This window comes from Aspergillus foveolatus (assembly GCF_047715535.1).
Source record: "Aspergillus foveolatus strain CBS 279.81 unplaced genomic scaffold BDW70scaffold_67, whole genome shotgun sequence".
Lineage (NCBI taxonomy): Eukaryota > Fungi > Ascomycota > Eurotiomycetes > Eurotiales > Aspergillaceae > Aspergillus > Aspergillus foveolatus.
The window spans coordinates 112,050-133,264 of NW_027396131.1; the positions used below are offsets into that span (position 1 = coordinate 112,050).

The window sequence follows — 21,215 nt, forward strand, 5'->3', positions numbered from 1 at the left end:
GTTCGGGATATTCTCAGTCATTGTGCCTTAGTCTTAAGTCGGTCTAGGCAGCAAGTAAGGCGTAAATGAGAAAGCTGCAGCTATAGGCGACTTAGAGTCTTTGCTGATGGCGAGTTGGTCGATACGCGGTTTGGTTCTACTTCGAGATCTACTATCTGGCAGGATCCCTATGCTGCCAACGAACAAGGACTGCCCAGGTTCAACTACTTGCATGAGCGGGCAACACAGAGCTAATCCTGCCGTAGCCTCACATGGTCTTGAAGCTCTTTGTTGCTAGAAGACTTGTCCACCAACTCATGAACTGCAGATATGAAGAGCTCTTATCAAATGTATATGGCAATTCTGGCGGGCCAGCAATTTGTATGGTGATACTTGAAATGCAATTGTAAAGCTCACGTCATTATAGCGCCCCTACCGTGGCCAAGAATACCTGTTTCGCACCTTTCAAGTAACCAATTGCTTTCCCTCGTCGCTTCTAGAGCAATATCAGCTGTCGTCCCGTTTGGGCAAAAGGGGTGGTCATAGTTTACCTTACGGCTTTCTCTGGTTCTTCATCCACTTCGACTCCCACATGTGCGGGAGGACTCCTGTGAGCACGACGCGCCGCGTTGAACCAGGGCCCTTCAAAGACCTTATCCATTGCTTCAACACTAAGTCCAGATGTCTGGGGGACCATGAGGTAGACATAAGCGAGAGCAACGAAGCACCATGCGGCAAAGAAGATAAAGGCACCCCAATTGTTGGTCTGTGCAAGGAGCGACGGCGTGCCGTAAGCCATGGCGAACATGAAAAGCCAGTGGAAACATTGGCCGAGAGCAGAGCCAAACGATCGAATGCGATTCGGCCAGAGTTCGCCACCGAAGACGTAGGGGAGGATGTAGAGACCTGGTACTTAGTCAGTATGAGAGTACGGACACGGTATCTGGGCAACAGTCATACCAACAACATATCCAAATCCATGGATAAAGATAAACGCAATAGCTCCTGTCGATGCTGAATGAGCAATCTCAGCACCCTCTTGGCTATACTTGATGTAAACTCCAAGGTACAAATCAGACACCATCTGCAAAGACGCACCTACAAAGAGCGACTTCCGACGGCCCAGGGCATCAACGAAAAACAAGGACGCGATGATCGCAAAGCAAAACTTGGAAAAGAATACATGCAGTTGAGGAAAATGTTCCTCCCAGAGTCTCCGCCGATGCCAATGAATGTTAGAATAGGGACAAAGTAGGAGGTGACAGAGTTGGCACCAGAGAGCTGGGCTAGGCCATAGGTCACAAGACTCTGCTGCACACGGCGCAAATTGGACGGGATGGTCAACGCTTCTCGCAAGATACCCGACATCCCTTCTGCGTTCATGGCTTGCTCTTCCTGGATCGCGATTTTCATCTCCTGCAGCTGAAGGTGTACTCGCGGGTTCTCGAGACCAAGACCGCGTAGCTCGACAAGAGCCTGGGCAGCCTCCTCATGACGATCCACTAGAAGCAACCATCGAGGAGACTCGGAAATGAAGAAGCTGGCGACGATACATAGGAACAGAAAGATCGCTGGCGTAAACCAGACAACTCGATATTGCAGGCTGGTGCCAGCCATGTTTTGAAACACTCCATACACACAAAAAGCCCCAGCTGTGCCTCCCATATTCATCGCCACATTGAACCATGCGGTAAGAGTGCCACGTATCTCGCTTGGGGCGATCTCTGCAATCGACATTGGCCCGATGACGGTCAGGGCTCCTATTCCCAAACCTGAGATGATGCGTGAAACATAAAGCCCACTCAGAGTGGGCGAACTGGTTGCAACGACCTGACCAAGAATCCAAATGGCAGCGTACAGTCGAAAGCTCCAACGGCGACCGAGAATGTCATTTAGGAAGAAGGGGGCTCCTCCACCGACCCCTGCACCGACCCAGACAATGGAAACAAAGTTCCGATTTGCAAGGGCGCTGTTACCTGAATCAAAGTCAAACTGTTCTTGGAAGCCCGGTAGTGAGGGTATAGAAGAGGCAGAAGCTTGGTCCCATGCTATTCATGACTGTCAGTACCAGATGATAGAGCTTCTAGCGTTCGTTGACTTACCCAGAGGCACGGCGGACATGGCGTATAGTATGCATGAGAAGAGTAATGTCCGATTGAAGATCATCTCACGAGGTGCATTTCTTACGGTGCCCACATGGTGGGCTAGGGATGAGCCCTGGAAGAATTTTCTGACTGCCATACTCGACTGCGGTGGGTAATGCTGTCTGCAATGGTATGATGGATTGCTATTGGGCAAGTCATGGTAGTTTATATGTACTCCAACTCGCCCCGGAAGAATACGAAGGCATTCTCTCATTGGTTTTGTCTGTACTATCTTATCATCCTGGCAAATGCGGAGTAAAACGAGATTGAACAACAAGAGGATAATGTGACTTCCCTACCATGTCTCAGGCGGCATATGACTGTAATAAAAGGCAAAAATCAACTGTCTGATTGCATACAGATTCAAATATAGAGTTCAGCCATGGCTTTCTGCGATACGACCCTGTCTATGACCATGTGCTGGAGCTGATTCAGCATTATGACAGCCCTCTGTATACAGGTCCTGTATGCTGTTCTGCCTCCTTCTGTTCTAAACCCATATCTGGTAGTTCTGGAAATACAAAATCGTCAAAGAATCCATTCAGCAGCCGGTCAACACCCGTGGAAATCCCAGTGTCCTGGGAGATTCCGGTTATCCAATCCAACAAGTATTCTGGGAAGATTGTATCTTGCCTCGCTGTCGTTTGTACGGCGGCCGCTCCTGTTGCCGTCTGAAGCGCGTTTCCTTCCTGCCAAATTGTCATGATGGTCATTGTGTGGTTTGACAGTGTCTCAAAAACATCTCTATAAGGTGCCGCGTCCTTCCACTGCTCTGCAATCGCGACAAGGACCATTATGCAGTCGGTGCATGTACTACTCACCCGATCTGGCCGCATGACCTCCCTCGCGGTGGGCGATATCCAGAGGCAGTATAAGTACGTCAAACCGGCAATGAAAAGCTCGTGTAGGGCGCTCCATGTATATGTCGTTGGCGTGCCGATAAATTGTCGCCGAAAACAACGGCAGCTACTTTCGGCGGCATGGATGCACTCCAAGATGATGTCGAACGGCGCGGGGACCTTAACATTCGTAATTTGCAAGCGGTATAGCTGCAAGAGGGTATGGTTGTAGCTACATTGGTACCAGTCTGGCGTTGTAAAGAATGACAGAGCCCCGATGGCCGGTGGGGTGATTGGCGTTGATGGAATAGAGGCGTTCCAGGTTTTTAGGGCTTCGCGGAGATTTTCTATTCGCTTACTGCGGGCCTCAGTGTCTGAGGCGCTCGTGAGGTCTGCGTAGAGCGCCGTCTGGATACGGCCCTGAAGAGCACGGATGGAGAACCCAGGATTGGCGTAGGTTAAGAGATCGGTGGGTCCAGGGTTTCGTGACCCATCTACATCATATTCGACATCCAATGGAAACTATAAGTTGGTATTAGTTCGGTGCCTATTGTATGACGATGGAAATCAAGACAGGGCCTACCTCTGCATCAATCTCGTTATAGTTCAGACTCAAGGGACGTCCAAGCATGACTGCAGCCGCGCACTCCATAGTGTAAGCGCTCCAGAAAGTTCGTTTTTGCATCTCAACCTGAGCTGGGCTGACATTTAATCCGAGACGTCTATGGTTGCGATGGTAGCCAAGGTTGATGCATTGGCGGAGAGCCTGCCCTGCTAGTTTCCTACGTAGAGTCAGTCAATAAGCATTATCAATTACAGCTTGAAGATTACCAATGGGATGTGCCTTTCGAAGAACGGAGGGAGTAGGTTGCACTGCAGAGAATGGCTTGTATGCACTCCAGGTTATCACAGCACAGGATATCATCGATATAAAGCAAGGCGGACGCGTATAACTGCTCCGGGGAGCATCCGGATTCTGTCCGTAACAGTGCACCAACAGCGTAGACCTAAAAAATGCTATCAGCATGCTTCCCAGCCTATCTTAGGTCTACTAGCTTACGTACCATATTTAAGAAGTAAAAAGGCACTCGACCGGAGTCAGTTGGTATGGCAGCGTGTATGGGATTATACAATCTCGTCTCCCATTGGCGGAATGTCGGTTCATGTAGAAAGGGGTACTGAGTGTGGATATTGCCAAAGTATGCATCACTGAGCTGAACAGCTATCTGATACGGAGGTAAAGGGCATGGTTGCGGCGGCAAGTCATTATACTCGCCTCTTACGCGGGGGGGCATTGAGGTAATAGCCTGTCGAATGACAGGTTCAACGAAGCGGGCAAAGGCAAAGGCAGACGATGAGCCTAGGTAATGAGGCTCTGCTCCAGCTGCATTGAGACTCAATGTCCCAATCATGGATGACAAGTCGCTGAGCTCATTGTCCTGGACGGCAGTTCGATCGTTGCTGGGGGGTGCTGCATGCATCCCGCGGATAACACCTTCCAGCGTGGCGACACGTTGCTCCAGGGTTTCGAGGTAGTTCCTCGGATAATGCCGCTTCGTTGCCGGATCCTCTACAAGGCATTCTAGCCATGCTGTTACCCTTGTGCCAGAACTGAAAGAGTTTTGGGGTTGCACACCTGTGTTATTTCGGCGGCAATTGGTACAGGTTGGCACTTGTGCATCACACTGTGACTCAATATCAGCGTCGTTTCTTCTGCACATATAGAACGTAACATACCCGCAGTTTCTTATCCTTGCAGCCGAGGCAAGCAACTGTCGTCCTATTCCCAGTACGTGCGCGCTGCGACGCACCTCTAGCTGGCCGAGGTTTGATGGGATCCGGCATGTTGGTCAGGGATGGTCGATGGAGAGGTGGAGTTGGGGTAATTGAGAGTTGGAGATCTATCTTATGGAGAGCAGCTAAATAATACTACTCTACTTTGCCAATCATCGGAACAATACGAAGAGCCAATCAACAGCTCTTCGCAGCACGTCTTCTTCGGCTGTCCCCGATCCAACTTACTATTCACCCGGTGGAGACACTGAAGCCATGGCAAATATAATGTTCCTCCTTTCCGCTATTCAACATGCGTCGGTCATGGAGTGAACACTGATGAATATGGCGTCTCATATCTCCAACAAGGCCGCACCAATTGTGGTTGTCGGTGCCGGCGTCTTCGGACTGAGCACAGCTATCCACCTTGCACAACGCGGTTATACCAATATCAAAGTGCTTGATAAACAAGCTTATCATGAAACACTGTACTCGTATGATAATGGTTGCGACGCTGCCTCGGCAGGTAGGTCTTCAATGTCAAAAGACTGTTGTGTACCCAGGCTAACCCTGACTGGAGACAATACCAAAATCATCAGAGCTGCTTACGGCTCACAAATCGAGTACCAAAACCTCGCACTTGATGCCATCTCTCGATGGAGAGAGTGGAACAATGAGATCAAGTCAGGCAAGACAGGCCCGCCCGGATTTACTGCTAAAGACGTCCTGTTTGTGAACAACGGGAACCTGACTCTTACATCGAGCGAGACCCTCCCTGAGTTCGAGAAACAGACAATCAAGAGCATGACCGAGGTGGGACTGGCGAATACGCAGATCGTCCTTATGAATTCAAGCGATGTCGAGCGAGCAACTGCCAACGGTTTTGGTTTTGCTATCAACCCGCTGAACCGGAAGAAAAATTTCGGCTTGCTCGACACTCAAGGCGGATTCGTCTATGCCGATAAGGCCTGTCGCTTTGCCCTCCAGAAAGCTAAAAGCCTTGGAGTGCGGTTTATTCTTGGGGGTACCAAGGGCACTCTGTCGAAGCTTCTGTACGATGCCACCTCCCGGGTCATTGGTGTTCAAACCACAGACGGCGAGTCACATCTGGCCGAATTGACGATCATGTCTTGTGGAGGATGGACACCGTCTCTTGTGCCCCAACTCGACGGTCTATGCGAGACAACTGCCGGTAGTGTTTGCATGTTCCAGCTGACAAGGAACTCGTCTCAGTGGGATCGTTTTGCGCCCGAGCGCTTCCCTACGTGGACATACGACATTCGAGGCGGGAAGAATGGCGGCCTCTATGGCTTCGCTCGAGACGCCAATGGCATCGTGAAGATTGGATACCGGGGAGCAAAATTCACCAATCCCCAGACACAGCCAGACGGTGCAGCAAGGAGCGTTCCGATCACTCGATGGACCCTCCAATCAACACGCCAACTGCCATTGTCAGCGGCGCAAGTTATTCGAGAATTTGTTCAGGAGAACTTGCCCGAGTTGATAGCCTGCCCTACAAAGTCTCGTCTATGCTGGTACACTGACTCTTTTGACAATCATTTCGTCGTCGACTTTGTCCCTGACTCCCCGGGACTAATGGTTGCGACTGGAGGGAGTGGGCACGGATTCAAGTTCTTGCCGAATCTCGGATCGCATGTGGTGGACCGAATTGAGGGTAAATCGAGTCTGTATCTCTCGCTATGGCAGTGGAGATATCTAAAGCCAGATGTTGCACCATACAACAAGATAATGGAGGGTATTGCTAGCCAACGGACACTTCAGAACCAGCTTCTAACGGATGAGGACAAGCTTACTGGGACTGCTTGTCATTTATAAGGGGGTAGTATGCAGTCAATCGACGTTGTTGACATTCATATAATGTAAGTTTTCAAGGCTCACATCAACACTGTCAAAGTCTAAAAAAAAAAGAAAAGAAGAAGAAGAAAAAGAAGAAGAGGAAGAAGAGGAAAAGAAAAGAAAAGGATGTAGCAATCATTCAAGGTTTTACCATTTTCATCGCACTCGTCCCGAGAATTGTAAGAGGCTCGTCGTAGTCAAGGTCCCTACTATCATTTGTGCCGTCCCAACAATAGTCGCTAAAGCACTGGGTATAAGCATCTGTTCGCGGCTCTGTCCTTCTCGTGTACGCCGGCGACTTAAAATTTTAAACCCAGCGCATGTAGGCCATTGCTCACCCGCAGCTCCATTACCCCCGAGTCACCTGCTAGAATATTTGAGCTAGAAGTTGGAGATACGGGCCTCGAAGCTTGAACTGGACTCTTTGGTGAAAAGGAATAGGTTAGAGTGCTCCTTAGAAAGGGATTCTCATTCCTCTCCTCGACACTGGGCATCACAAGCGGCTGCTGGTTCTTCCAGTACTAGAGACATTGCATCAGGATTCCAGAGGATCAACCAGCAAAGCTCAATTAGTGACCTCCCCGCCCCTCTTGAATGAAACTAATAGGATTGCCGACAGTAAAGCGTTCGGTGGTGCGCGGAGGAAGTTTTGCTTCTCCAGAAACTGCGGAATATTCTTGAGGATTGCGGAGAACTCGAATAGGTTCGACAACATAGCAAAGTGCACAGGCTGCCGATAACGGACAAACAATGGGCACTAAGATCCAGAGCATGATTGCCGTTGATTTATCTGAAAAGGGAACAGAACGAATCAGTCGAAGATCTGTTATATGCTGACTTGAGCAGGATCATTGCTGGTCGAAGCCGTGCTGGATTCAGATACCCGCACATTTCCTCACTATCCGTTGTCTGAAATCAACTATGATGAATTGCGAAAAGAAATTAACCATGACAGCACGCAAGAATGATGACGCGGATTGCGATCTGAGTTGCAACAAATGAGATAGTTTCCCTGGCCAAGCAGGGTTGGATACCGGCAGAGCGAAGCAGATTAGGAGTCAGGGGATAGACATATATTTTGTCGAGCTGTGAGCAAGCTGAGTAACAGGAGCCATGGGCGCCACATTCGCTGGCAAACGGCAACGATTGCCCTGTTTTGCGCGATCACGACGAGTGTCGCACCCTGCCTCTACAGCTCACCCACTAGAATGATAAGAAAATTGGTCTTACATCGTAGCTCTTCACTCGGTAGGCCGAGAGAACCAAAACAAAGCTCCTATCTGGACCCCGTGAGGCTCTGGCATCGGCAAGGGTCCACATCTTCCACCAAGGTTCCTGCTCCCCAGCCGATCGCCTCGATCGTCGATCGTAGCTAAGCGTCGGCTTTGTGCTTCCCCAGGTCAGGTAAGGACCTTGTGAGTTGGCGCCATGCTTAAACCAACAACAAGCGCCAGGAAACAACTAATGTTCGAAGGAGTACACAACCGCCTGAAAACTGAGCGGACAGCGGCATCGAAGTCTGACTGATTGAAGTGAGCTAAGGCTTACTGCGGCATGAACCTACAGCTTGCGTCAAGACAGAGACCGTGGTATCCGTCTCATTTGGGGACTCCATTCGAGGATAAACCGCCGCTGGACGACCAGGCTGAGTTTGCGGCGGGGTACGGTCTGTTCGCAAGCTTGCTCAATCAGGCCTTACTCTGCTGACGGTAGGGATTGGCTGCCCGACGTCAAAGCTGTTCCAGACAGGCGCCTCGGGCGGCAGACGCCAGGATTGACCTGGTAGACTTGATTCAAAGCCTGGAGAGCGGGGAGTCTGACGCCAGACCAGAAGGCATGTGACCAGTCACAGCAGTTAGAGCGGCTTTTCGATATATACAAACGCCCCCGCAGAAAGACAGGTCTTGGCCAGCTATGGCTGGGGTCCGCTTAGTTTCGGAGATCGGCCTAGAATCTGGGACCAGTAGCTCTCCTCAACGACAGGCAATAAAGCTGCAGGGCGCTAGTTACTGCAGGCACGCATCGAGCTCCTGGATTGAGCAGGTGGGCGTTGCGATGTTGCATTGCGGACAAACTGGGCTTTCGGCATTCACGGGTCTTGTCACGAACAGACGGTGTCTGAAGGCCTAGCGAAGATATGCGCATATTAAGGGCCGGGTTTGGACCTGATAATCTGCAGGAGAGGCTCCAATCATTCGCCTTGGGCCGGAGATGATAGCTAAACGCCAGAGGCCTGGAGGCTGGGAATCGTCTCAAACAGACCAGTCGAGATTGAAATCCCCAGCCTGCACTCAATCCCCCTGAATATCACTCTCTAGGACGGAGTCATGAGCAAGCGAGGCGATGGCGACACTGATGGCGACAGATACCGCAATAAAGCATATTGGAGACGGATACCCCTCTTCTTGGCTGTAACCCTAAGGCGCGATCCGGCGCACGCGATCTAGCGCCTCGATTGGCATCTGCAGACATCAAGCCTGTCCTTATCTGCCTTGGCACTTTACACTGTGATTGCCAAGTATCTTGGCCCAGGCACGCGATGTAACGGAACGCGGTGCAGGATGGACCGATCTGCATGAGTATTGCCAGCATTCATCTGGCAAACGGTGGCGCGATGGCTGGAGTGCAGGACTATAAAAGGACTGCTCTTCCTGCATGAAACAAGGGCGATCAGGGCTTTATGGTACGTCCGTCACCGCAACCGCAATGAAGTCTATCCTCGTGCCAGCTCTCTCCCTGGCCTCCCTGGCCTGGGCCGGCAAGCACAAGCCGCTTGTTACTCCGGTGCGCAACACTTCCTGCATCAGTGGTGCTCCTTTAAATCCCGACGGACGGACTTTCTGACTGACTGGTGGAACAGGAAGCTCTGCAAGACCTGATCACGCTCGACGACCTCCTCGCGGGTTCGCAGCAACTGCAGGATTTCGCTTATGCCTATCCCGAGCGCAACCGTGTCTTTGGCGGAAGAGCCCACAATGATACCGTCAACTGGCTGTACCGCGAGCTCAAGCGGACGGGCTACTACCATGTCTACAAGCAGCCGCAAGTGCACTTGTACAGCAATGCGGAGGAATCCCTTACCGTGAACGGTGAGGCCATTGAAGCCACGACGATGACATACTCTCCGAGCGCGAACGCGTCGGCTGAACTGGCTGTTATCTCAGGGCTTGGATGCAGCCCTGCGGACTTCTCATCCGACGTCGCCGGCAAGGTCGTCCTCATCCAGCGTGGCAACTGTACGTTCGGCGAGAAGTCGGTGTACGCGGCCGCTGCAGACGCTGCTGCGACCATCGTGTATAACAACGTGGAGGGCTCGCTCTCCGGCACTCTCGGTGCTGCACAGAGCGAACTGGGACCGTACTCTGGTATCGTAGGCATCTCGCTGGCCGATGGTGAGGCCCTGCTTGCGCTCGCCGAGGAGGGCCCTGTCAATGTGGACTTGTGGATCGACTCAGTCATGGAGAACCGCACCACTTACAACGTCATCGCGCAGACGAAAGGAGGCGATCCAGACAACGTTGTCACGCTCGGTGGCCACTCAGACTCCGTCGAGGCCGGACCAGGCATTAACGATGATGGCTCCGGCATCATCTCCAATCTGGTGATCGCGCGCGCGCTGACCAAATTTTCTACCAAGCACGCCGTGCGCTTCTTCTTCTGGACGGCCGAGGAATTCGGTCTGCTCGGCAGCGACTACTACGTCTCCTCGCTATCCCCAGCTGAGCTGGCTAAGATCCGACTGTACCTGAACTTCGACATGATCGCGTCGCCCAACTACGGACTCCTCCTATATGACGGCGACGGATCGGCCTTCAACCTGACCGGCCCGGCCGGCTCGGACGCGATCGAGAAGCTGTTCTACGACTACTTCCAGTCGATCGGCCAGGCGACTGTCGAGACCGAGTTCGACGGCCGCTCCGACTACGAGGCTTTCATCCTCAACGGCATCCCGGCCGGCGGCGTCTTCACGGGCGCCGAGGAGATCAAGACCGAAGAGGAAGTCGCGCTCTGGGGCGGCGAGGCCGGTGTCGCGTACGATGCAAACTACCACCAGGAGGGCGATACCATCGACAACCTCAACGCCGAGGCGTACCTGCTCAACTCCAAGGCGACCGCGTTCGCCGTCGCGACGTACGCGAACGACCTTAGCACGATCCCCAAGCGCGAGATGACCACGGCCGTTAAGCGGGCTAACGTCAATGGCCACATGCACCGCCGAACTATGCCCAAGAAGCGCCAGGCGGCGCATCGCCATGCTGCGAAGGGGTGCTTCCACAGCCGGGTCGACCAGTAGGCGACTGGATCGACGTGTTTCACGTACGGGACGATTTCCGGCCATCAAGGATGTCTTGAGATGGCAAGATCATATTGTATCAATATTCGTATGATATTCGTATGATATTCGTATGATATCCATATGGCATAAAATAGCATGCAATGCGATGCAAGCAGTCGAACAATTCCCCAACCGTCCCCGTAAAACCCCTTCACTGTATCCGTTGTAACTCCAGCTCCCCTCAACTCATTTCAACTCCATTTCAACCCCATTTATCCTTATCGCCGCAAGACGCTCATGATACAACGCATCCGGATAGTCAATTCGATCCCTTGGGCGGGTACTGCTTCCCGTCGCGCTCGACCTTGGGTTCGCAGGTGCAGCGTTCGCTTTCGGGGATGGCGTCGAGGACTGCGGGGATGTGGTTGCCGCACCCCCACCAGGTGGTTTTGTCTAAAAAGGCAGCGTTAGCGGGCTTAATGCCAGATGAGTTGGGTGGGTGACGTACGGCAGGTAGAGCAAGTCGCTTTCATGCACATTTTGACGCAGAGAGTTGCAGATGGAGGGATGGAGAAAAGGGGATGGCGGGGAGCCAAAGATTAATAGTCGGGCGGGGCAAGTCGCCGTCTGTACGATCCCCGAGATCCCGATCGGCGACGATGCTCGGTTGAACTCCTGCTGGGGTTTAGCAGGAGCCCGTGAGATAATGCAATCCACGGGATTTATCTTATGTCACATGGAAATATCTGGAGTGGGGTTTGGTTCTATTAGATACTATATCAGTTGCTTCCGTATTCTTGTCAGTATATCAGAAGACTCGCGGGGCATTGAAAATACGCCCTACATATTTGCTAAGAAGCTGAAATTGTACGGATGGCTCAATGAAAATACATCTCCAGGTAATCTGGCAGATCATTCTGTCTCTGCGAGTAGCTGCCGACATCGGATTCGTGTCTAGGCTTCAATGTGCAAGTCCAGATAACTATAGCCGTATTCCTATTATTACCATAATCAACAGGCTGTCGAGGAAGCAGTTCTATACATTACCAGCTAATCATCAGAGCTTCTGATATTTGCGAGGTTTGTTACTACTATGGCGCCGTTCGTCCATCTCGTCGCCCGCAATATCAACTTGAATGCCAACGGCCACGCTCCAGCTCCACTGTTAATCGCATCCAGTTTTCAAGGAGGAAAGTGAGCACGGTGACTCGTCAACTAGCCACTGACCCTCGCCAGGCAATATCAATGTAGCGGATTCTAATGGCTACGCCTCTACACCTAGTAGTGTGATTCAGCTTTGCGGCCCCGTTACCCTCTCTCGATAGGAACACTCAGTCGCCACCGATGACGCTCGATCCATGCCCTGCATCACGCCCCTGCATCGCGCCCCTGCCTCCGCCCTACAAACGACTTAGGTGAGACGGCCAGTGTACAAGTAATATTTATCGAGACCCCGGTCGCGGCCAGAGCGGGTTCACTGCTTGTTGTCTGACTTCATAGACAGGGGGACGCCAGGCAGGAAAGCAAGGGATTTGACTGCCCTGGATGATGCAGCGCGAACAAGCAGGAGGTTCTGTAGCCCCTTGCTGGGAAGAGCGATGCATTATTTATTGTTTTGACTTGCGAAGATGGACTAATTGAGGTTAGAGTATGTTATCCAGGATAATACCCGTCCAGCCAGGGTCTTTGGCAACACTGTAATTGACATATCGCTTCCAATTGGCGGCTGGGCAGGAACTAGATTATATTACATTAAAATGAAATAAAAATAAAAATTGAAAAATAGAACATAAAATGAATTAGAGTAAAGTGAAGTAAAACAAAATGTCTGATCCAGTCAACTTGTCCCTCAGATGATGGGCACGAATCACCAGAGCGCGCGTGCGCCTCAAGGATGTCTGCCCTGGCTGCTCGCTCATACATGGCTTCCTCACCAACCAAGAGGATCTTGTTTCTAGGATACTGATCCTGCTGCTGAGCGCCCGGCTGCGATCCTTTCTGCCACTGCCACCACCATCTTGCCGTCATGAGAATTTGCAGCCGTATGACGGAGTTTTCAGAGCCGAACTGAGTAAATCAAGCGAGTGATGATATCTACTTTATGTGACTCGCCGGGTCTACCGAGGCATAGGGAAACCGGAACCGGCAGTATTGGAAGCTAGTATATTAGATATAAAGGGCGCTGCTGTCAACAAGGAGCAGCAGATGTTCAGGAGGGTCTTGTACTCGAAGCATAAAGAAAACTCCTGGCACTCTCATCTGCTGCTGCGAGCAGGTTCTTCGCGACCTCCCTGGACCAGCCTTGAGTAACTTCACTCAGATATTGAAGCATTGATGGGCGCGAAAGTGAGATAACCATATTCCCTGACTGTGATTGGGGCAGAAGCTCTATCGCGTTCCCAAGTAGCCTATTCTCTCTTTCCACCGGGTACTCCTGGCAGCGAGGGCGTTTACTCCAAAGATCACGTTGGGCCATTCGCAAAGATTTCGACTTCTTGCCTCGCAACAACTCGACGCTAGTGAGCTGCAAAGGCATTAGTGAGAGGTTTCAAGGCAATGCTCCCCTGTCAATCCCCGAAAGACGAGGGATGGACACTGCATTATGGTGAAGAGATGATAGGAAGGCCACCCTGGAGTGAGAGTTAATAATCTAGATAAATAGAGCTGGAAAAATCATTAGAACCAGAGCATGGTCTGCTTATCCCTTAAGCGGGTGAGAATGCTTATCCTCGTCCATGTCCACTGGATTGCTGAAAGTTGAGCCGTTGATCCGCGGCATCCGTGGCTGTGGAGCAGGTGGGTCATGAGTACTGAATTAGGGCTTCCTCTTCCTCCCCAGACTACTGCTGTCCAAGGCAGATTGAGCACTCTATATATGCAGTTCTCACTTCTGTCGCATTAGAACAACTGGCTAAGACGGAAATCTTCAGTCAGCCACATCCCACGTGCGTCTGGTATGGCCGTCCATAAGGTTTCCATCACCGCCATTTCATGGCCGTCGACCTAGACCACTGTGGCGTCAAGAAGCGAAGACTAGCGGCAGCCATGGAATCTCGCAGAACCAGGTATATATGATCTGGGGGAGATTCCCTAAATTTTGTGCACAGCTTTGTTTGCGTGTCCAAAATGCGCGCCTAACATCCCAGCACCAGCAACAAGACATATAAAGGGGCGGTCGGAACAAGCTAATAGACGCGATGTTCAAAGAGACCAAGATCAATGCTCTTGATATCGTCGAGCTTCCGCCTATTGCCCAGGCTCAGGTCGGACAGCGATACCGGAGGCCTCTCTTCCACGCAGCTCATGCAGCGAGATGGGCATCCAACGTCTATTTTCTGACCCGTCTGGCACTCCTGCTCAGCTCAGCGCGCCAATCATGGCCGATGTGGTTAATGCTCACCATTGAATGGATCTCAGCTCGTACGTCTGGTCGCCAATTCCGCTTACTCCCGCTGGTTCTCGTGCCCTGCTAACCCGGACAAAGATGGCTCGCGCCAAACCCATCTCTCAGCCATCGCTGCCGGGTACAAGGCACAGTCACCCCGAGCCCGACTGCGGCTAAAGGAGACCAGCGCTGAGAATCTTCCCTCGGTCGACGTTTTTATCCCGACCTGCGGCGAGCCACTGGACGTAGTCCTCGACACTATCCGGGCAGCTTGCGCATTGGACTACCCTCCTTCCCGGTTCCGCGTCCTGGTCTTGGACGACGCGGGCTCAGCGGCACTCAAGGAAACGATCGAGGAGCTCCGTTTAACTAGTTACCCTAACCTGTCCTACAACAGCCGTCTCTCCAGCGCCAAGGGCAGAATCTTCGCCAAATCTGCCAACCTGAACTACGCACTCTTCACGCTGCAGCAAGATCCCGCCTTCCAACCGCAGCCAGAATACTGCGCTATCCTGGACGCGGACTGCATCCCCACCCCTGACTTTCTCCGCGCCACACTGCCGCACCTCCTCTTGAACCCGGCTGCCGCGCTTGTCACGACGAGGCAGTACTACTACAACCTCCCACCCGGTGACCCTCTCGCCCAGTCGCGTCTTTACTTCTATGCCTGCGACAACGCGAACCTCGACGCGCAAAATCGCGCCATAGACGCCGGCTCAGGCGCCGTATTTCGACGCAAAGCGATTCTCGATGTGGGCGGGTACCCGACCTTTTCGTACTCGGAAGACTGGCAGCTATCGTTTATTCTTCGGGGTAAAGGCCACCAGGTGCTGCAGGTCGAGGAGCCGTTGCAGTGGGGGACAGTGCCCGGCTCGTTGAAGGGCCATGTTGCGCAGCGAGATCGTTGGAATATCGGGCATGCGCAGCAGATCAAGCTGCTTTTGCCGAGCGTTAGGAAGGGTTTGCGGTTGGCAGGCAAACTCGGGTGGGATATCGGCGTCGATGGAGTGCGCATTATGAGTGGATTGGTTGGCTGCTTTGCGGTGCAGTGGGCAGCGCCTGTCCTGCTGCTCGCAGTCGCCCTGGGCCGGGAAATTGTCCCAGCCTGTGGGAAGAACTGGCTGAGTCAACTCCAGCTCATCCTTGCGCTCGTGCAAATCGGCTCCATCTGGATCTACGGCTGGCTACAAATGGCCAGCACCGGGTTCCGGGTCACATTGTTCCCGCATCTGGAGAATAGCTGGCTTGCTGGACGTAAGTCTCCCCCTTCGTGCACTCTGAACAGCCTCTGCCCGCAATCTTTCCGTTGAAACTCATCTCTAACACGGATTAGAGCATCTGTACGCGATTATCAAGTTCTACTGCGTCACCAGCAAACCAAAGGAAGGCTCCTTCGTAACAGGCAGTACGGCGAATTCATGGAATCAGGCTCGCACGCAGAACCCGAGTGTCAACCGCGCGGCCGTTGCCGATACGGCTACTGTCACTGATCTCACGCACTCTTCAACCCGTAGGAGGCCGTCACGATGGGAGATCCTTGCGACTGGAGCAGTACCTGGTAACCTTCTCTGGCTGGTCATTACAGCCGGTGCGATCCTTTCCTCGATCCGGAGAGCATGCTCTGCGGACGACACCAACGCACCAGCAAAGCGAACACTCACAGGACTTCTCTACCCGCCCCTCCTGCATCTTCTTTACCTTACGGTCAAGAACTCGTGGGTGGCAGTCACTTGTCTTCTCGATCCGCCAATGTCTCCTGAGCGAAGGGAGGTGATGGAAGCAACGCCTTCTGGGGTGCGGTTCCCAAGGGCCGATGTCAGGGATGAAGTAGTCGGTCGATCGGAAGGGAGCTTTGAGTCTATAATGGTCCCGGGAATCGCTGCGGTTGTTTTTGGCGGGATTCTGTTCAAGGCGATTTTGTAGATGGATGATGATTAATAATAATGCATTTGCATACGGTCATTACCATACTGTAACTCATATTGTCACTACCGTACTGCCACCCTGCTTGTACTGGGGTAGGTTTGTTTCATACATACAGTATATCTAGCGCGAGGATTGGATAGCCGGAATCACACACTAGTTGCGAATTAAGAGCTGTTCAAAATGAGAGCCTAGCTGCCAGAACTGTTGACTCTCTGATAAATTTTTCAAGCCTAGAGGCACAAGAAGTAAGAGATTATTTGCAGCAACTACCGAGGTATGCATGTACTGTACAAGTGACGACCGGCAGTTGCACCCTTGGCTCCACCAAGCATTGCCAAGATCATAATTGCTACTTCTCATTGGTTGAACAGCAACCAGCCATAAGCCGATCCCACCGGCTTCTGGAACGTCCACAACGCGAGCTCACACTCCGTCTCTCTTCCTCCGCACCTCCGCACTGTGCACCGACACCCCGACCCGCCAGATGAACCGCCGCACAAGGAGGACGGCTGTCCACCTGGCCGTCTTCGTTTTTATTCTCTTACTCTTAATATACGTCAACCAACCACCCAGCTCCCGCCGAGCCTTCGCGTGGAGCAAAGTTCGCTACCGCACGACCGCGCGTTCGCTTCCCGAAGCACGCGGCGTCTGCCCGGGTCTCGGGAAATCGAAAAAACCGGCTCTTGTTGTGTCTCATGTGCAATCTGACGGCGACACAGAATGGCTGACAGACAGCGACCTTGCGAAGAAATACCACCTCTGCATCTACGATGTTGACGGCTCCGACGACACCGCCGCCTCCGCAACCCTCCGCACCCCCTCCAACCGCGCCCACGAAGCAATGGCCTATCTTACCTTTTTAATTGACAATTACGACTCCCTCCCCTCTTCTGGCGCTGTGTTTGTCCATGGGAGCCGCTGGGCGTGGCACAATGACGCCCCCGACTACGACAATGCATACCTACTCACACAATTGGATGTCGACCGCGCCCTCGAGCCCGCCGGGTACCATAACCTGCGCTGCGACTGGAGCGTCAGTACCTGCTCCGCCGATACCCCGCCGCAGGGGTCCCTGCAGATGGCCTTCCAGAGCAAGATCGACCCGTGGGACGCGCGGGCTGCGTCGGACGCGGCGCTCCCGGGCGCGTTGGCGACGATATTTGGGCATAACGATCCGGCGGAGACGGTTATGCTGAGTCGGCACGAGGCTCTGCGGAGTCAGTGCTGTGCGCAGTTTGTGGTTTCGCGGGAGAGGATGTGGAGCCATGATCGGGACGAATATGTTGCGCTTCGGCAGTGGTTGTTGGATGGGGCGGATGCTTCTTCTGCGGCCGGTTCGAGTTCAAGGATTATCCGGGGGCAGGGCGTTGCGCCAAAGGATGACCGTGTCGCTGGACGAATCATTTCGTATATCTGGCATATCTTATTCCTTGATGTGACTGGTGCTAGTGGCTCTGGCGCTGCTGATGGGATGGACTTGGACGACCTTAACCGGGCTGCCTGTCCGAGCGCGCAGGACTGCTATTGTCGGCTTTACGGACGGTGCGATCTGCAGTGCAGGTCGCCGGGGAGTTGTGCCGGTCAGTATACGATTCCGCCTGGGTATAAGGTCCCTGGCCATGGACGTAAGGATCCTGCCTGATGGGTTATGACTGGTATGCATTGGTTATGATGGCGTATTGGGTTACGATGGGTTTATTGGTAGTGGTTTGTCAAAAGGATATAGAATAGAATGGATATATAGTCTTATAGATAAGAGTTTACTTCACTATTAGAAGAAGTTGTTTATGCCTATAATTGCCGGAACTTGCTTGTGGTGGAGAGCACGGTTCTATATTTTCTGACCCAGGGGCGGTTCTTGGAGTTTCCACAAATCTCTCACCCGCTTAGTTAAGAGGGCATGATAATCAACACCAAAAATGGAAGCTTGAACCACGCGAGCTTGCTTCAACGTTGTGGAGCTTTCTTAGTTAAAGCTTATCAACCCCTATAATTTCGGCACTGGGTTCGCCTGCAGGCGGTCAACTGAATGCTTTTGCTGAAACTCTCCATCAATTCATGATCAAGGACCACCGATTGTAGCAAGTAAAAGTTTACCCAAAGTCGGTTGTTCCTGTAAAAGTACAGTACTACTGCTACTACCACCTCCTTATATCAAACGGAGAATAATTTGCTGGAGCTAATCCTGTTGCTATGGATTGATTTGGCTATGGATCAGATTGAAGATTATTCTTCAATATATTTCCCAAGCGATATGGTGGTTTCAATCCCCGAAACCACTGCTTTCCGAACTTCTGGTTCCCTTACTCTTCTAGTAGAGTCTTCAAGATATCAGCTGGTGTCCGTTTTGGAGCAGCAAGCTCCAGAATCTCCTTGCTGGTTGTAGAAATTGAACACTTACTTCCCACGCTATCTCTGGGGCCCGCTGAATTGAGTAGATGACGTTCTTCAATTGCTTGGTAGCCGCATACTGGTGCTCATACAGCATGTTGATGAAAGAGACATCTTTGTAGCTAACGCCTTTGACGGGCGCACCAATGTGTTGCTCAATCATGTTGACAATCTGCTTTCCATTTATGTCCTCGGGTCCATTTAGAACGTATTTTAGCCTGGTTGTGCACTGAAGTATCATCTTGAGACAAGAGATGAGCTGCAATAACACCAACTTCGTCAGGGTCGATTATTCCGACGGGTGCATCATCTGATAGGAGCAGACGCAGCGTGTTCTGCTTTCCAGTCTTGCGATACCCTTTAATAAACTCCGCAGCAGGGGACATGATATATGGCGAGAAGACGTTCGGCTGAAGAGAAGTCCATTGCAAGTTGTTAACCTCTGGTGAGCTTAAGAGCGCCTCAATGGCCCAGTGTTGGCGTGCATAGTAGGCAGGACAGTCTGGGCGCACATTCGCAGCCGCAGTCGAGATACGCACGACGTACTTGACGCCGGCATGGAGGGCGTTGAGATGGAAGGTCGATTCCTCCGCAAATTGGTTAGGCTCGTTGTGAGATGCAATAAAGGCTCTAACAACATGGTACTCCCGGAGCCAGTCGGCTGTGATATCAACCCAATTTTGCTCAATTACCTCGACCCCGGGCAGCTTGGCGAGTTCTTGTGCAACTGAACTGTTGGAGGAACGGGTCAGGGCAATGATGCGAGTCTCGAGTAAAGTGCTGCTTGATTGAAGCAACTTTGGCAGCGTTTGAGTGACAGCTCGACCGGTATTACCAGTGGCGCCGACAATAAGGATGGAATGAAGAGTCATGATCTCTGAAATAAGATATGTTTTTCACGCTGAGCTATGCACAAATATCGGACATTGTACTGAATACTTATACCTGGCAATTGCGTTGGTTATTTAAGTATCTATTTCTGCTATTAATTTATCTTTACTCGAGTCACTTGTTGGAAGCTGCCGAAAACTGGGCATGTTCTTCTACCCGAACATGCTGGCTAAGCACAAGGAAGCTGATCTACCCTCTTTTGTCTGGGTCAGCATTGAGGAAGTCAAACGGTTCTGCATAGCCCTTTACAAGCTTTGTGCGAAGGTAAGCTGCTCTGGTACAGATGGCAGCCCTCTGCTACACGCGAGAGAACTCCAGTTTCCACACGGCCAAGCAATGATCCTTTGTGGAACTCTGTTGAAAGACATGACTGGGAATCTAATGCGAAGGACAAGGCAACGGTTTCCATGGAAGATGACCTTCAAGCAAAGTGGATTTCAAATTTTGCAGATGTATTAGATTTTCTCAGCTTATAAACAACGCTTTGTGATCAGCAATGAGACATATGTTGGTGCTATGACCCCAACAGGTACATGAAAATAACCCCGATCAGGTGGAAACGGCACGCAATCCCTCGGTGCGTGGTGGCGTTTAACCTAGTTATAGCACTATCTTCTCTAGTAGATTCTGTGTCCTAACATTAGCTGCTGCTCTAACTACGCTAGATTTTAACATTCGCTCTCTCCGTACTACCTCTGAAGGGGATGTACGCATTTTAGCCCGAGTGTCGCTCCCTTAGAATGTCCAAGTGCTCATGACAAACAGGTGGCGGGATGGTAGCATTATTGGGTGTTTGGCCGGGGGGGGAGCTGTAACTCCCCTAGGCTGATTTCTAGTATCAGGGCTTCCCGAACATGACCAAAGGGTGCGTCCTGTCAGGAGGCACGTGCAAGGGGTATTCTGTGGAAAGGGACGGACTGTTGTCATTATTGGATGGCCGACATGGCCACCTAACGTAATCCACCACCGAGCTGCGCGGTCACCCCTTTACCAGTTCATCATTCAATCACAACAACATGGCTGAGTTTTCAAAAGAAGAGAGTATGCAGTTAGCTATCGATTGCTTATAGAACAGGCCTTTTTACGTCAAAAACTGCTGCTGCAAAGGCATTTGATGTACTACCAAGAACTTTGATGACCCGGCTCAATGGAACAGCTTCTCGGAAAGAAGTAATTGCCAATTGCAGAAAATTAACAGATCTTGAAGAATCAACATTAAAGAAATAGATTATTGATATGGGTCAGCGTGGTCTTCCTCTATAGATATTAACTGTTCGCTACCTAGCACAGATTCTACTTGCAGCATGATTATCTCCCTCAAAGAATCCTACATGTCACGGGCCGACGCCGGAGTTAGGGGACGCCGTCGCGCCTGGCCATGCGACACGAGACCTCAATCCCCCGATCCCCACGTAATGCGGATGTCACGGGCCGACGCCGGAGTTAGGGGACGCCGTCGCGCCTGGCCATGCGACACGAGACCTCAATCCCCCGATCCCCACGTAATGCGGAGAGGTGCCTCACCGGCGCCAGCCCGTCAGCCAGGAATACGAGGGATCGACAGAGCCGTACCGGGATCAACCCAGTATGATGTTGCAGTAGGATGCTGTGATGTACGCAATCACCAACTCATCACTGCAGCGGTATTGCTTGGAGATGCCGAGTTATCCGTGCGGGGGGTTATTTGAAGGGCCTCCTGGTTGCCATGTACATAGAGATCTCCAAGCAATCCTTTCGGTATCCTCAGTATCAAT

General features: G+C 51.9%; 8 protein-coding genes across 8 annotated transcripts; 4 read left to right on the forward strand and 4 right to left on the reverse strand.

Moving 5' to 3' along the window:
- Window positions 1-526: 526 nt before the first annotated feature.
- BDW70DRAFT_153170 (major facilitator superfamily domain-containing protein) lies at window positions 527-2,220 on the reverse strand (the record flags this gene model as incomplete). Its single annotated transcript, XM_073739578.1, has 4 exons — window positions 527-885; window positions 940-1,147; window positions 1,228-1,976; window positions 2,082-2,220. 4 exons carry the CDS (start codon window positions 2,218-2,220, stop codon window positions 527-529), a joined length of 1,455 nt encoding a protein of 484 aa, XP_073592481.1.
- Window positions 2,221-2,499: 279 nt separating this feature from the next.
- On the reverse strand, window positions 2,500-4,807 carry BDW70DRAFT_171123 (transcription factor domain-containing protein; the record flags this gene model as incomplete). Its single annotated transcript, XM_073743135.1, has 8 exons — window positions 2,500-2,543; window positions 2,620-3,484; window positions 3,546-3,744; window positions 3,794-3,969; window positions 4,027-4,188; window positions 4,246-4,544; window positions 4,599-4,647; window positions 4,700-4,807. 8 exons carry the CDS (start codon window positions 4,805-4,807, stop codon window positions 2,500-2,502), a joined length of 1,902 nt encoding a protein of 633 aa, XP_073592482.1.
- A 273-nt stretch (window positions 4,808-5,080) lies between these two features.
- Window positions 5,081-6,571, forward strand: BDW70DRAFT_163347 (FAD dependent oxidoreductase; the record flags this gene model as incomplete). Its single annotated transcript, XM_073741286.1, has 2 exons — window positions 5,081-5,261; window positions 5,316-6,571. The coding sequence occupies 2 exons, from the start codon at window positions 5,081-5,083 to the stop codon at window positions 6,569-6,571; spliced, it is 1,437 nt and encodes a 478-aa protein (XP_073592483.1).
- Window positions 6,572-9,298: 2,727 nt separating this feature from the next.
- Window positions 9,299-10,886, forward strand: BDW70DRAFT_163348 (M28 family metallopeptidase; the record flags this gene model as incomplete). Its single annotated transcript, XM_073741287.1, has 2 exons — window positions 9,299-9,376; window positions 9,453-10,886. 2 exons carry the CDS (start codon window positions 9,299-9,301, stop codon window positions 10,884-10,886), a joined length of 1,512 nt encoding a protein of 503 aa, XP_073592484.1.
- Window positions 10,887-11,187: 301 nt separating this feature from the next.
- Window positions 11,188-11,407, reverse strand: BDW70DRAFT_163349 (uncharacterized protein; the record flags this gene model as incomplete). The annotated part of the gene is made up of 2 exons (XM_073741288.1): window positions 11,188-11,321; window positions 11,377-11,407. The coding sequence occupies 2 exons, from the start codon at window positions 11,405-11,407 to the stop codon at window positions 11,188-11,190; spliced, it is 165 nt and encodes a 54-aa protein (XP_073592485.1).
- Window positions 11,408-14,065: 2,658 nt separating this feature from the next.
- BDW70DRAFT_163350 (glycosyltransferase family 2 protein) lies at window positions 14,066-16,176 on the forward strand (the record flags this gene model as incomplete). Its single annotated transcript, XM_073741289.1, has 3 exons — window positions 14,066-14,288; window positions 14,353-15,507; window positions 15,587-16,176. The coding sequence occupies 3 exons, from the start codon at window positions 14,066-14,068 to the stop codon at window positions 16,174-16,176; spliced, it is 1,968 nt and encodes a 655-aa protein (XP_073592486.1).
- A 468-nt stretch (window positions 16,177-16,644) lies between these two features.
- Window positions 16,645-17,950, forward strand: BDW70DRAFT_171133 (DUF3431 domain-containing protein). Its single transcript, XM_073743136.1, has one exon. The coding sequence runs from the start codon at window positions 16,664-16,666 to the stop codon at window positions 17,819-17,821; it is 1,158 nt and encodes a 385-aa protein (XP_073592487.1). The 5' UTR covers window positions 16,645-16,663; the 3' UTR covers window positions 17,822-17,950.
- Window positions 17,951-18,482: 532 nt separating this feature from the next.
- Window positions 18,483-19,442, reverse strand: BDW70DRAFT_153176 (NmrA-like family protein; the record flags this gene model as incomplete). Its single annotated transcript, XM_073739579.1, has 3 exons — window positions 18,483-18,551; window positions 18,581-18,788; window positions 18,820-19,442. 3 exons carry the CDS (start codon window positions 19,440-19,442, stop codon window positions 18,483-18,485), a joined length of 900 nt encoding a protein of 299 aa, XP_073592488.1.
- Window positions 19,443-21,215: the final 1,773 nt, after the last annotated feature.